Source organism: Schistocerca nitens, chromosome 5, assembly GCF_023898315.1.
Source record: "Schistocerca nitens isolate TAMUIC-IGC-003100 chromosome 5, iqSchNite1.1, whole genome shotgun sequence".
Lineage (NCBI taxonomy): Eukaryota > Metazoa > Arthropoda > Insecta > Orthoptera > Acrididae > Schistocerca > Schistocerca nitens.
The window spans coordinates 128,698,479-128,714,191 of NC_064618.1; the positions used below are offsets into that span (position 1 = coordinate 128,698,479).

Sequence of the window (15,713 nt, forward strand, 5' to 3'; positions counted from 1 at the left end):
CTTCTACAGCTTTACAAAGCCCTGATACAATCCCGCCTCAATTATGGGAGTCTGGCATACAGTTTGGCGTCACCCTTAGCATTGTGGATACTGGATCCGATACACCACTGCCGGGTGTAAGTTGCAACAGGAGCCTTTTGAACTAGCCCTGTGGACAGCTTACTCGTGGAGGCTGGTGCATCTCCATTGCATATCAGGCATCAATAACAGTTTGTCAGTTATTCTATCACATTTGCAGCTCTCCTAAGGATCTGAACTACCATCTCCTCTTTCCAAACACAGTAACCCATCTCCCGCAATGGCAGCCCCGATCAGAGATTATGATCGCAATCCGTATCCGCTTCAATTGTTTCCTCTTCCAGCTCTCCTCTGGACCCATTCCTGTACACCTCTGTGGTACATCTCTCAATCACACTTCATCTTGACCTATCACAAGGTCTGAGAGACTCTGTCCATCCAGAGGCCTTCCATCACCAGTTTTTCTCTATCCTTGGCACATCCCATGGTTTAGAAGTCATCTTCACTGATGTCTTAATGTTTGCAGGTCGTGCAGACTTTGCTTATACTCTTGTGAGATGTATTGAACTTCTCTCCTTGCTAGATGGCTGTAATGTTTTCATTGCAGAGCTGGTAGCCATTACTTGTGCTCTTGAGCTATCTGTTCCTGCAGTGGTGAGTCCTTTCTCATCTGCAACAACACTGTGAGCAGTTTGCAAGCTCTTAACCCGTGCTACCCTTGTCACTTCTTGGTCATTGCTATCCGGGATTCCCTGCATGCCCTTGAACAGAGTGGACTTGACACCACCAAACTAACTACCGGTAATAAAGGAGACTACATATCTGTGTGGGGGTCCTCCATGTAGGACTCTTGCAAGGACTCTACTGTCCGTTGCTGGAGCTGCATTGGCCACACTTGGCTGACTCATGCTTATCTCCTCCATAGCAAGAACGTGCCCCACTGTCATTGTGGTGTCTGTTTGATGGTGGTCCACATTTTACTGGACTGTCCCAACCTATCCACCCTCCGGTGGACTCTTAATCTCCCTGGCTCACTACCCTGGTGGTAGAAGATGATGCCCCAGCAGCTGACTTAATTTTATGGTTTATTCATGAAGTGGGCTTTTACGACTCTCTTTGTGGGAGGGCCGCTTGACATTATTGGCCCTTTGAGGGGCTGACAGAACACTATTGCCTGCTCTGCCCAGAGCGAGTGCAGCTGTCTGCAGCCCGGTCCTCATCCTGCCTGCCCTTTCACTCCCCCCCCCCCCCTCTCTCTCTTGAGCTGTCTGTTAGATTTGTTCATCTTTTGTCTCTCTGTGCTTCTCTTGCCCTGTCTGTGTTGCTAGGTCTTTCCAAGGCAATCTCGGGGGGCGGGATGTATGTCACCTCATTGTCTGTCTCCATTTTGTCTTTCTGTCCCTTACCTCAGCTTTGCTGCCATTGGTAAACCTTGGTGTTTTCTTCCCCTAGGTTTTGCGCAGTAGGCTATCTCTGATTTTCAGTCATACAGACCTGTCTGTTCGAGGGCAAAGGGACTGATGACCTATTTGTGTGGTCCCTTTAAGTATCCAACCAACCAATCAACCAACTCAGGAGCCAAGTAAAAGTATGCAATCAGGACGCGACTGTATGTGAGTGCAAAATGACTCGTTCAACATCATTAGGATTAATCATACAAATGATCTATGATCTATAGAACACTAAACTAACTAACACACAACTATACAATCACCCAAAGGCATGATACCATTATCATAGTGACACTGATTATTGACTGTCAGTCATTGAGAGCAGTTTCCTGGGCTGATGGATTCGGAGAGAGGGTAGGGAAGGATGCTTGAGTCAATGAGGGGTAGTGAGGAAGGCAACCAAAAAGTGGGAAAGGCACAGGCTTCAACAGCTGCACAGCAAGACAAAAGGAGTTCTGAGGGGGGTAGAGTGCAGAAGAGATACAGGCAGAGGTAGAGGGGGGACGGGTTTAAAAGAGTCAAAGCTGGAGATGGAGAAGGAGTAAGGGAGGGGAGAGAGAAGGGAGGAGGTCTGGAAGGGGGCAGAGAGAGAGAGAGAGAGAGAGAGAGAGAGAGAGAGAGAGAGAGAGAAACACCCACATGGGTGTGAGGGAGGAGGAGGAAGAGTGGGGGGAAAACCCAAGCAGCAATTGGTATTGTAATTGTCAACTGTCGAAGCTGCGTTGGTAAAGTACCGGAACTTCAAGCGCTGATAGAAAGCACCGAAGCTGAAATCGTTATAGGTACAGAAAGCTGGCTGAAGCCAGAGATAAATTCTGCCGAAATTTTTACAAAGGTACAGACGGTGTTTAGAAAGGATAGATTGCATGCAACCGGTGGTGGAGTGTTCGTCGCTGTTAGTAGTAGTTTATCCTGTAGTGAAGTAGAAGTGGATAGTTCCTGTGAATTATTATGGGTGGAGGTTACGTTCAACAACCGAGCTAGGTTAATAATTGGCTCCTTTTACCGACCTCCTGACTCAGCAGCATTAGTGGCAGAACAACTGAGAGAAAATTTGGAATACATTTCACATAAATTTTCTCAGCATGTTATAGTCTTAGGTGGAGATTTCAATTTACCAGATATAGACTGGGACACTCAAATGTTTAGGATGGGTGGAAGGGACAGAGCATCGAGTGACATTATACTGAGTGCACTATCCGAAAATTACCTCGAGCAATTAAACAGAGAACCGACTCGTGGAGATAACATCTTGGACCTACTGACAACAAACAGACCCGAACTTTTCGACTCTGTATGTGCAGAACAGGGAATCAGTGACCATAAGGCCGTTGCAGCATCCCTGATTATGGAAGTTAATAGGAATATAAAAAAAAGGAGGAAGGTTTATCTCTTTAGCAAGAGTAATAGAAGGCAGATTTCAGACTACCTAATAGATCAAAACGAAACTTTCTGTGCCGACACTGACAATGTTGAGTGTTTTCAGACAGGTACGTGCCGAGTAAAACTGTGAGGGACGGGAAAAACCCACCGTGGTACAACAACAAAGTTAGGAAACTACTGCGAAAGCAAAGAGAGCTTCACTCCAAGTTTAAACGCAGCCAAAACCTCTCAGACAAACAGAAGCTAAACGATGTCAAAGTTAGCGTAAGGAGGGCTATGCGTGAAGCGTTCAGTGGATTCGAAAGTAAAACTCTATGTACAGACTTGACAGAAAATCCTAGGAAGTTCTGGTCTTACGTTAAATCAGTAAGTGGCTCGAAACAGCATATCCAGACACTCCGGGATGATGATGGCATTGAAACAGAGGATGACACGCGTAAAGCTGAAATACTAAACACCTTTTTCCAAAGCTGTTTCACAGAGGAAGACCGCACTGCAGTTCCTTCTCTAAATCCTCGCACAAACGAAAAAATGGCTGACATCGAAATAAGTGTCCAAGGAATAGAAAAGCAACTGGAATCACTCAACAGAGGAAAGTCCACTGGACCTGACGGGATACCAATTCGATTCTACACAGAGTACGCGAAAGAACTTGCCGCCCTTCTAACAGCCATGTACCACAAGTCTCTAGAGGAACGGAGGGTTCCAAATGATTGGAAAAGAGCACAGGTAGTCCCAGTCTTCAAGAAGGGTCGTCGAGCAGATGCGCAAAACTATAGACCTATATCTCTGACGTCGATCTGTTGTAGAATTTTAGAACATGTTTTTTGCTCGAGTATCATGTCGTTTTTGGAAAACCAGAATCTACTATGTAGGAATCAACATGGATTCCGGAAACAGCGATCGTGTGAGACCCAACTCGCTTTATTTGTTCATGAGACCCAGAAAATATTAGATACAGGCTCCCAGGTATATGCTATTTTTCTTGACTTCCGGAAGGCGTTCGATACAGTTCCGCACTGTCGCCTGATAAACAAAGTAAGAGCCTACGGAATATCAGACCAGCTGTGTGGCTGGATTGAAGAGTTTTTAGCAAACAGAACACAGCATGTTGCTATCAATGGAGAGACGTCTACAGACGTTAAAGTAACCTCTGGCGTGCCACAGGGGAGTGTTATGGGACCATTGCTTTTCACAATATATATAAATGACCTAGTAGATAGTGTCGGAAGTTCCATGCGGCTTTTCGCGGATGATGCTGTAGTATACAGAGAAGTTGCAGCATTAGAAAATTGTAGCGAAATGCAGGAAGATCTGCAGCGGATAGGCACTTGGTGCAGGGAGTGGCAACTGTCCCTTAACATAGACAAATGTAATGTATTGCGAATACATAGAAAGAAGGATCCTTTATTGTATGATTATATGATAGCGGAACAAACACTGGTAGCAGTTACTTCTGTAAAATATCTGGGAGTATGCGTGCGGAACGATTTGAAGTGGAATGGTCATATAAAATTAATTGTTGGTAAGGCGGGTACCAGGTTGAGATTCATTGGGAGAGTGCTTAGAAAATGTAGTCCATCAACAAAGGAGGTGGGTTACAAAACACTTGTTCGACATATACTTGAGTATTGCTCATCAGTGTGGGATCCGTACCAGATCGGGTTGACGGAGGAGATAGAGAATATCCAAAGAAGAGCGGCGCGTTTCGTCACAGGGTTATTTGGTAAGCGTGATAGCGTTAAGGAGATGTTTAATAAACTCAAGTGGCAGACTCTGCAAGAGAGGTGCTCTGCATCGCGGTGTAGCTTGCTCGCCAGGTTTCGAGAGGGTGCGTTTCTGGATGAGGTATCGAATATATTGCTTCCCCCTACTTATACCTCCCGAGGAGATCACGAATGTAAAATTAGAGAGATTAGAGCGCTCACGGAGGCTTTCAGACAGTCGTTCTTCCCGCGAACCATACGCGACTGGAACAGGAAAGGGAGGTAATGACAGTGGCACGTAAAGTGCCCTCCACCACACACCGTTGGGTGGCTTGCGGAGTATAAATGTAGATGTAGATGTAGAAAAGAAGTGATACGGACAATGACAGAAGAAAAAAGGGAAAAGGAAAGATGTGACAGTGAGAAACACATAGTGGAGGTTTAGGCCAGAAGGATTACAAGAATACAGTATATCCTAGAGAGAATTCTCAGTTGCATAGTTCAGAGAAAGTTGCTGGAAGAGTGTGTCCAAATGGCATAGGTAGTGAAGCAGCTGTTGTCATTTGTGTAGTTGTGTGCAGCTGTTAGGCAACCAGGTGGTCAAATTTGCGGTTAGCAACATTTTGGTGGTGGCCATTCGTGTGGGTAGACAGTTGCTTACTTGTCATACCCATGTGGAATGCTGTACAGTAACTGAAGCATAGCAGATATGTAACATGGTTGCTTTCACAGGTGGCCCTGCCTTTGATAGGGTAGGAAATGCCTGTGACTGAACTGCAATAGTAGGTGATGTGTCAGTGTACGGGACAGGTCTTGCACCTGGGTTGTGCACAAGGGAATGACCCATGGGGTGCAGGATTGGAATAGCGGTAGAAAGCGATATTCTATAGGTTGGATGAAGGGTGGAACTGTAATTTGGGTGACGTTGATAGGATATCCCTCATCTCAGGGTATGATGTTAGTTGAAGCCCTGGTGAAGGATGTGGTAGAGCTTAGCTTTTCAAGGCCAGGGTGATAGTGAGTGGTCAGAGGAATGCTGTTCAGTGACTGATTAATGGACTTACTTACTGGTGTCAGAGAAATAGCTGGCACAGGAGATCTGTTTGTGGATGAACTGCGTGGGATATTGTAAAGGCTCTGGTAAGGTTATCAGAATATTTAGATGACTCGTGCTTATCACTGTAGATGCGGCACCCATGGGAGTCGAGGCTGTAAGGAAGAGCCTTCCTGGCATGGAATGGTTGTGGAGAGTCATAGTGGAGGTACTGCTGGTGGTTGGTGTGCTTGATATGAGTAGATGTATTTATGGAGCATTTGAGAGGTGGAAGTTGACATCTAGGAAGGTGACTTATTGAGCTGAAGTGATTTGGAAGGACGTGTTGAGGTTATGGAGGGAAGAGTAAAGATTGTCCCTGCCATGAGCCCAGATCATGGAAAAGTATCATCAGTGAATCCGAGCCAGACAGGAGGTTTTAGTTGTTAACTGGATAGGAAGGACTATTCCAGATGAGATTGTGCCATGTGAATACCAATGGCAGTACCATAGATTTGTTTTTAGATTTAGCTCTCTAAAGTTAAATAATTGTTGGTCAGGGTGTATTTGGCCTAGAGGAATAGCAGATAGGCAGTGGGTTTGGTGTATGGGGTCACAGGGAAAGGTAATGTTCCATAGCAACAAGGCTGTGGACATGGGGGATCTTGGTGTACAAGGTGGTCACCTCAACAGTGATTAACAAGGAGTCTGGTAGTAATGGGGAACTATGTAAAGGCAATGAAAGAAGGCATTTGCTAGCCTATAAAAGGGAGAACTATATGTGGAAACAGCAATGTTATATATCAGCCATGCTGCAGTTACTGTGCAGCATTCTAGTGGGCATGACAAGTAGCAAACTGTCTACTTGCATGTCTGGCCACCATCAAACTGTGGTCAACTGCAGGCTTTACCATACAGTTGTCAAACAGCTGGACACAATAACACTGCATCACAATTTCCTATGAACTACGCAGGTGCAAATCATGTCTCCAGCATGTCCTGTGTTCTTGCAATCCCCCTGGTTAAACATCTGCTAACCTGTTTCTCACTGCCTCACCCTACCTTTTCTCTTTCCCTTTTGTCTTCTGTCATTGTTGACACCATTCCTTCCCTGCCTAAATTGTATACTGCCTTCTCCCACCAGCCTCCCCCCCCCCCCCCATTCCACCCCTCTTGTCGCTCCTCTTCCAGATTCTCTCTCCATCTCCACCTTCTTGCTTTTGACACTTTGAGGTCTAGCAAATAAGACAAACTTTGGGTTCAGAAAATAAACCATTTATGCCATTATTTAAAATGTTACAGGCACATTTTATTTGATATATATTAAAAGGTAATAAACACTAAAAAAGACCAAGCTTCAAGGTTTAGTTTTTTGTATTTAGTTTAGTTCTTTGATTGAACCATCTGGGGGGGGGGGGGGGGGGGGGAGGAAAGACGACATTCAGAGACATAAAATACAACTAATTTGTTGTTACAGCAGTAGTATCTGTAACAGCAATATTAATGACAAAAATTGTAGCAGGCTGCAGCTTACGTGAATATGAATCTTCTGCAGATTGTTTCTACTCAGATACTCCAGAAGAGGACATACAAGTGTAGAGTAGACAGTCTCTTTAGTACATGTTTTACATTTTGTCCGTATTCTGTCAATAAATCGTAGTCTTTGGTTCGCTTTATGCACAACATTATCTATATGACTGTCCCTATTTAAGTATTTAGTTGAATTTACAGCCTTTAGATTAATGCGATTTATCATGTAACCAAAATTTAGCAGATTCCTTTTAATACTCGTTTGGATGACAACACACTTTTCATTATTTAGAGTCAGTTGCCACTTTTCACAACGTACAGATATGTTCCCTAAATCATTTTGCAATTTGTTTTCATCATCTGCTGACTTTATGAGATGGTAAATGACACCACCATATGCAAAAAATCTAAGAGTGCTGTTCAGATGCCCTCCTAAATCATTTATGTTAATCAGGAACAACAGAGGGCCTGTAACACTGCCTTGGGGGAACACCAGGTATTTCTTCTGTTTTATTCTATGACTTTGTATCAGTTACTATGAAATGTGACCTTCATGACATGAAATCATGAATCCAGTCACACAACTGACACAATAGTCCATAGACACGCAATTTGATTAGAAGTTGCTTGTGAAGTGTGGTGTCTAAAACCTTCTGGAAATCTATTAATATGGAATCAGTTTGATATCACCTGTCAGTAGCACTCATTACTTCATGTAAATAGAGAGCTTGTTGTGTTTCACAGGAACAATATTTTCAGAATAAGTGTTAGCTGTTTGTCAATAAATCATTTTCTTCAAGGTAACTCATATTGTTTGAACACAGTCTATGTTCCAAAATCGCCATTATCGATACGTGTCTGTAATTCAGTGAATTACTCATATTTGCTTACAAGGAAGATTATGTAATGAGCAATGAAAGCCATATGTCTCCTCCTTGTAGTTAAACCTACACGCAGCCCATTAATTTGAATGCCAAAGTCCTTTACTAGGCATGGACCTATTCATAGTAGTATGCTCTTGCCCTCCTCAGATCTTTGAAGCGACTTACACAGCCAGTTATAGCAACCTGGTATTTTTCACATTAAAAATGTTGAATGAGCAATAAGTGATAGAAAAAATTGTTGGGCTGAACAGGGATCAAACCTTGGACATTTATATGTGTAGTCTGGCACTTCTCAGCTACATCTCCTCCTGTTATTACCTCGAAATTATTTTTCAGTTTCTTCCACAGATGTTCACATTTTCTCTTCTTTTTCATATAATTATAATTTTTATTGTCGATGGGGGTGTCTGCATATACTGATTCCAGCCAGATTTTGGTGTTTATTATACAGCATGTTACGCAGCCATCTGTGTGTGGCGTGTTTATAATTATGTTTTATTTATATTTTAGGACAATTAATTTGTAAAAACACACCAAATGTCATAAAGAAAGTGTGTAAACCGTCTGAGGATGAATCACAACGATTCGAAACCGGTATCAGTTTCCTTTGAATAAAGGAATTGAAAGTAAATTTGTGGCTGGTTGCTGTCCTAACACCATCAACAAATGTCACAAAACATTGATAAAGATGAAATAGTCTGTCATAAATAAAGATCACTTATTATAAGCAGCTGTTTGGTGCATCTACTCTAAATAAAAATTGTTCTGAAACTTTTGGCAATGGACCTCATCTACTGCAAGCTCTCTGCTTTCCATATTTTGGGAGGAGGTAGTACCGACCAAAACATTCTGTAGTAAACTTGGGCTCTAAAACATACATTGAAGAGCTATGAGCACTTGTTCGGTAGAAGATATGTGTTTCACAGTTGCAAAGATGAACAATTGCTCATAGCTCTTCAATATATGCACTTCAGGGTCCATGTTTACTGGGCATCTTATTCTTGTCTTGGTCCATACTAACTCCTCCCAAGACATGGAAAACAAAAATCTTGCTGTAGAAGAGATCCTCTGCAGAGTTATTAGAATGATTTTTGCTTATGACTTTCGACTGTCCCGTACCTCAAACTGATACATTTACCCTTCTCCATCATCCCTGAAAGTTTGTATCATAATCACGGACCCACCCCATGTATTATCAGAAAATATATCTACATTTAGCTGATAACAGGAAACAACAAACATACCTGTCATCTACAATTTCTTAAGAATATAAAATGTCCCTCATTTCTATTGAGAGAATTTTAACTTGGCTTCTGATTATATTTTCAGGTGGAGGAGAACAGGACGTTTTGGCATTAAATGAACTATGTATAAAATGTCAGTGGAAACCACCGGAATTTGAGAGCTGCCCCACTACTGGAAACGAGCACATTTTCAAAGTAAGTAGAATAGATAAGAGTGTATATGGAATCAATAATAATAATAATAATACTGAATATTTAAAACTACACTGATCAACAAAATTATTTTTTTTTCATATTAAAAGAAGTATAATGGGTGATTGTTACTGAGTTTTTTTGTGTTGGTTTCAAATAATTTTACAGGCGTATTCCATCACCCATAGTTTGTGAGTAATCACATTGATAACATTTCTGGTAATTATACATTTGAGTAAATGTAAAACCTAAGCTGGAAGATATTTTATGTATGTAAAATGTGTGTGAGGTAGAATTGTGGCTACTTGGCTGGAAAAACATCTCTTATGAGTGTTCACGATAGTGTCCCATCATATTTAAAGCCCATTTTCCATGGAAGCATTTTTCCATTTCAGCGATGTCCTGTTGGATACACTTGCCATGTTTGTTGCTAACAGCACCAAGGGAAGAAATTTCTGTGGGAGACCAATGTGTGTGTTTTCAATCACAGATTACATTCCATCACCTTGTAGTTCTCAGTCAGCTTTCTGACAAGTTCTCTATAATGTTCAGACCCATAGTTTCCTAGAAAGGTTGAAAGAACTGTGCAGCTGATTCTTGCGTATTTAGCAGGCTTTCATAAGTTCCATAATTTGAGGGCTCACCAATATGCCCCCCTTTAGTTTTGCTTCGCAGATCTTAGGGAACTATCCACCACTATCCCTTGATTTCACAAAATTCTTAATCAAACCTAGTTTGATGTGCAGTGAAAGCAATGAGATTTAGACAGCACTTACAAGTGATGGATGAGCAATCTTTGTATAATGATCACTTCTATCTCCACTAACCCACATGCACAAGAAGCAGCAAAATTTTGTATAGCTAAGTTGTAATCCAAATATAATAGCTTCACTTTATAATCAGGCCTGCCAGCAGCAGTAGTCATATTGGATATTGAAAAACGAGAGATGCATGTTCATGGAACTTTCCTTCAAACTAACTGTGTAAGGTATAAGAATGGATGGAAACTTATTTCCAATCTGATGCAAGACTGCTTTCAAGCCAGTTTTTGAGGTGTCATAGAACAAACACCAAGGGACTCCATCAAGGTTTAATAGTATTATAGAAAATTGGGTCCTCCTCTTCAGAAAATAAATGCTCAAATTCTTTTTGACATTCGGGAGGACGACGGTTCAATCCCGCGTCCGGCCATCCTGATTTAGGTTTTCTGTGATTTCCCTAAATCGCTCCAGGCAAATGCCGAGATGGTTCCTTTCAAAGGGCACGGCCGACTTCCTTCCCCTTCCTTCCCTAATCTGATGAGACCGATGACCTCGCTGTCTGGTCTCCTTCCCCAAAACAACCCAACCCAATCGTTTGACATTACTTACTCTGGAACCAGCCTTTGAATCTTTAAGTAAATAACTAACTAACTCCACTTTACTTTTTTAGGTAGCTTGAGATCATCAACTCCTTCTATAAAATCTGGATTGTTCTATCGCATCAACACTTCCAAAATATTTTCACCTTTTTTCTGTCTGATGGAGGTGGTGTAGGATGGCATTACCCATGAGACAGTAGTCAAATTGCTGATTCTGAAGACAGAAGTTTTACAGCATGTTTGGACTTTGAACTAATTACAGATATATTTGTCAAGCAGAAGTAGCAGTTTTACTGCGCCACCCTTTTAGATACCACTAATGCCAACTTTGTAATATGTTTCAATCATAGGAGATATACTATAATGGCAGGCTCTACTAGCACTTGCAATATGTAGGTGAAAAACAATGTCAGCCAATGTAGCTCACTCTCGTAATACTACAATTCGTCCTGACAAGATCTTGCCTTTACTCAATGACATAATCTGTGTGACTTGAAGTCATCGTCCGTATTAACACGATGACGTCACATAAGGTTTTATGTTTATCTTCTCACACTGTAAATTACACTCTAGCTTGCTACATCACCACCATGTACGAAAAGAAGGACACAAAAAAACTTTTCATGGTAGAATGGGGTCAGTGATAACTATTTGGATATTAATTACAATAATACATCTGACTATCAGGGTTCACTAGGTTTCAAAGGTAAACTACCACCAAAGCTAGTATCACTCACCAGAAAAATGTTAACGAGAGTCTACGAGGAGTAGGAATGATGTATTTACTTTACCAACAACAGCACACTATATTGACGAAAACGTACAAGAGGCAAAGACATAATTTTATACTGTTTATGTCTCATTGTCAGTCAACAATAACCTTTATAAGTAGCACCTTGCTACAACAACATCCTTGATTTTCCGGCATAATGACAAGTGCTGGCATGTTGGCCTGGAACATTACAGCAGAAAGGGCTGTGAGACAACGTCAGCCTATGGTACCCTGACTGGGACGACACCACGAATGGACTGGCAGCTACATGAAGAGGATATAAGTGCCACCCCAGCTAGCTGCGGTGGGAGTCTAGCCGTCATACAAATGCTACAGCAGTGACTTATGAACTGTTTTGTTTGATTGCATTGAAATTATATATACCGAAGGACATTGATTACTTGCCTGTCTTCATTTGCTTGCGACACACCTTTGTGAATATGCGGACTTGAGTATTGTCAAATTAACTTACTGTGATAAACTCCATTAATACTTTTTGCTTGAATTGTTGTCTAGCAATTTTAGAAGACAGCTTCGTAGGCACCCTATATTAGACATGTGGGCAGAATACTACACTTGACACTATTGAAATTTTATCATAATAAACTATTTCATTAATCTCGGTCCTTCAGAAATTAAATGGACTAACTTTTTATTTATACTTAATCACTTTTCCATAACGTGCAAACTTGCTTTCCCCGTCTAAAGATTAATTATCTTTCTTTTCATTACAAGTCGTTCACTGAAAAATATTATTCCTTTTCTTTATTTTCTTTGAACTTTGCTTTTACCAATAATCCAGTCTTTTACTTCATTGGCCTTTGGGTTTACTTTATTCTGAAAAGATATTTTCCAGATGTTAGTCTGCATTCAATTAAGACTTTGATTATTTTTTCTTGTAATTATTTTGAAATAGTTTGGGGATAAGAGACAAGTCGGGTACTGACTTTTTCAGTTTAAAACTGTTTTCTTTATTTCCTGCAGTTAAATAAACTACCAGTACAAGTCAGCATTTTGTTTTTTGAGTGCTGGTCCACTGTTCAAAACCCCAATAAGCAGAAATGCAATTAAAAAAAAATAATAAAACAAAAAGCTGAGTGTCAGCGCCACTGTACAGCTATATGAACAAAGAATCAGACAAAACCTAACCACTTCAGCCTTTGAATACCGCAACCCATTAATATGTAAAATTCAATAGACAGCACTCGATGATCTCTTTTTGAGGGAGAATTAGCATGTTCTCTTTTAAATGATTCTTGATTTGTTGCTTTGGGACAAGGGGAAAAGCTATCACATTCTCAATAAACTTCTGATTTTTTCTCAATAAATAACTATGGTGCAAGATGACCGTTTCCTTTAATATAGACTACACATTCAGTACATCCAATGAGATTTTCTGAATTTACTATATTGCGACGCTGACGCTGAAGTTGCACAATAAATCCTAACCCAAATGTTGCTAAGTCACTACTCCTTGGTACCTGTGTACACCTATACAACCATAACAACACAATGCAACGCTGCTATCTCTTAGTGTGTGCTTTAATCTCGACCCCAAAACTATTAAACGACTTTGTGTGAACATGTCTCTTCACATACACCATCCAACAGGAAATCTCACAAAAATATTGAAATATGATTCGCCTACCATCACATGGCTATTAAACAGCACAACGCACCATTAATCACAACTAGGAGAAACTAATCTCGCACTTCAATGAATCGGAGATTTTCTGCCAAAGATCGACCTAATAATCATTTCCTACATATGCCGATAATATTCTCAAAAACCCTTTCTAAACAGACACATTTGACTTTTATCCCCATTGCAGACTACTTCATGTGTCGTATGTATGAGCTGATCTCATTACACTCTTGAGGTAATCTCTCTTGAGGCTCACTACTCAAACGATACTCAGATGCTACTCCTGAAATTCTCAAAGGGCAAGCCAAGCAACATTCTCTTCTAACAAACATACCATGCTAATTCTTTCTCTAACAGTAAGTGTTTCTTCTATGCAGTCACTGGCAAACGTTCGTAGTGGCCAACTGCATTGTAGTTGTCTTTGCTGCAAGCCGTGATGCAGCAATTGGCCGGGCATTGCAAACTCACTGACTTGACAGGACACAGCTTTTCTCAACCCTCAAATGTCACATACCTAAAACAACATAATCTCTTCATTCTTCTAGCACATAAAAATCAATAATAAGAGTTGAGGCAATACTAACAAGTGATGCGCTTTTTTCGGGCTGAAGATGGTTATCAATAACTGAATATTTTAGAAGTAGCAGTCTGTTACATGAACTTTAGGTTCCTACCATATTATTGGAACTGCAAAAGGAAATCTTACACATTTGGCACTACAGACTACTGGAGCCCAAAAGTTATTCGGCTCTGCTGTATTGTCAAAATAATATTCATAAGACTAATTAATGCAAGGAATCAAATTTTACCACCGAGAGAACAGCAGTTGGCACACTGGACTTGTGTTTGGGAGGATGACAGTACAAACCTGCATCCGACCATCCTGATTTAGGTTTCCCTAAATCGCTAAGGCAAATACCAGGATGGTCCCTTTGAAAAGACGTGGCTGATTTCCTTCCCTATCCTTCCCCAATCTGAGATCGTGCTCCCTTCTTTAATGACCTCATTGTCGAAGGGATGTTAAACACTAATCTTCTACTCAAATTTTGCATCTGTGCTTTTAAAGTAAATTAACCACAAATGTTTCAGACACATTATACAGTGGGTCAATAGAGATATTGAAACCAAGTTTTTGATTGCAAAATATTTCTAATAGCAGAAATGCACTGTGATACACTCCCAGTCAACTACACAAATGAGAATACCACTTGCCATTCTACAATTTACAACTTTTTGCTGACTAATATATGGCACAAAGTTAATAGTTTAGCATTGAAAACTGTTCCAGGTGTGGAAATGCAATGTTGACCATAGGAAAGCTAGACAACTACCACTACCTTCTCACTCTCCTGTAGCAGTGTTTCCCCACAGCTAGCATTGTTATTTAAAAAAGTAGTATTGGTAGCAATGGAAACCAATTTTTGTTTGTGTGCAGTTACTCTGGAATATTCTGTCTGTGCAAAACAGTTGTTGTGTGCAGCAAAAATAAAATAAGGAAACAGACACAAAAATAAATAAATAAATGCTATTGTGAACATCATATACTAACTTCCTCAAACAAAATTTTTTTTTATTATCCAAGTTAATAATTCACAAAACCAGATAAAAACTCAAAAGAAGTTAAAGTAATTCCATACTATACACAGTAAACCTTCAGATCAAATAACCATAATATTTAAAAAAAATTGAAGGTAAAAGTTGCTTGGATATCCAAAGTGCATTAGCAAAATGAGTGTTATAACGCAAACAAAATTCAGAATGACATCATAAAATTATTTGACTTAAGACTTCATAATAGTTGTTGTTGTTGTTTAATTGGTCTTCAGTCCGAAGACTGGTTTGATGCAGCTGTCCTTTCTAGTCTATCCTGTGCAAGCCTGTTGATATTTGCATAACTACTACAACATACATCCATTTGAAACTGCTTACTGTATTCAAGCCTTGGTCTCCTACAGTTTTTATCCCCCCACACTTCCTTCCATTACCAAATTAATTCCTTGTGCCTCAGTATGTGTCCTATCAAGAGATCCCTTCTTTTAGACAAGTTGTCCCAATAAATTTCTTTTTTCCCTTATTCAGTGTAGTACATCTCCATTCGTTGCTTGATCTACCTATCTAATCTTCATTATTCTTCTGTAGCACCACATTTCAAAAGTTTCTGTCTCAATCTTTTATGATTTCCCTGTGTCCACATTTCACTGTCTTACTGGGGTGCATTCCAGACAAATACCTTAAGAAAACACATCCAAACATTTAAATTTATACTAGACATTAAGAAGTTTCTCTTTTCAAAAACATTTTTTTGCTACTGACAGTTTGCATTTTATTCATTCCTTACTCCGGCCATCTTCAGTTAAGTTGCTGCCCACATAAAATTGATTTACATTGAATACATTCCATTACCCATGTTTTGTTTTTCTTGATCTTGAGGTTGTAACTTCTTTTCAAGACACTATCCATTTCAAAAACTGCTCTTGCAAGTCGCTTGCCATCAC

The 15,713-nt window shown here is 40.4% G+C and overlaps 1 protein-coding gene across 1 annotated transcript in view; it reads left to right on the forward strand.

Annotated features, from left to right (window-relative positions):
- Nucleotides 1-15,713, forward strand: part of LOC126259967 (serine/arginine repetitive matrix protein 2-like) — a 400,597-nt gene that overhangs the window by 338,648 nt on the left and 46,236 nt on the right. The window contains exon 9 of the mRNA XM_049957081.1: nucleotides 9,335-9,444. Coding sequence (XP_049813038.1) covers nucleotides 9,335-9,444 — 110 coding nt within the window. The remainder of the gene's footprint in view (nucleotides 1-9,334; nucleotides 9,445-15,713) is intronic.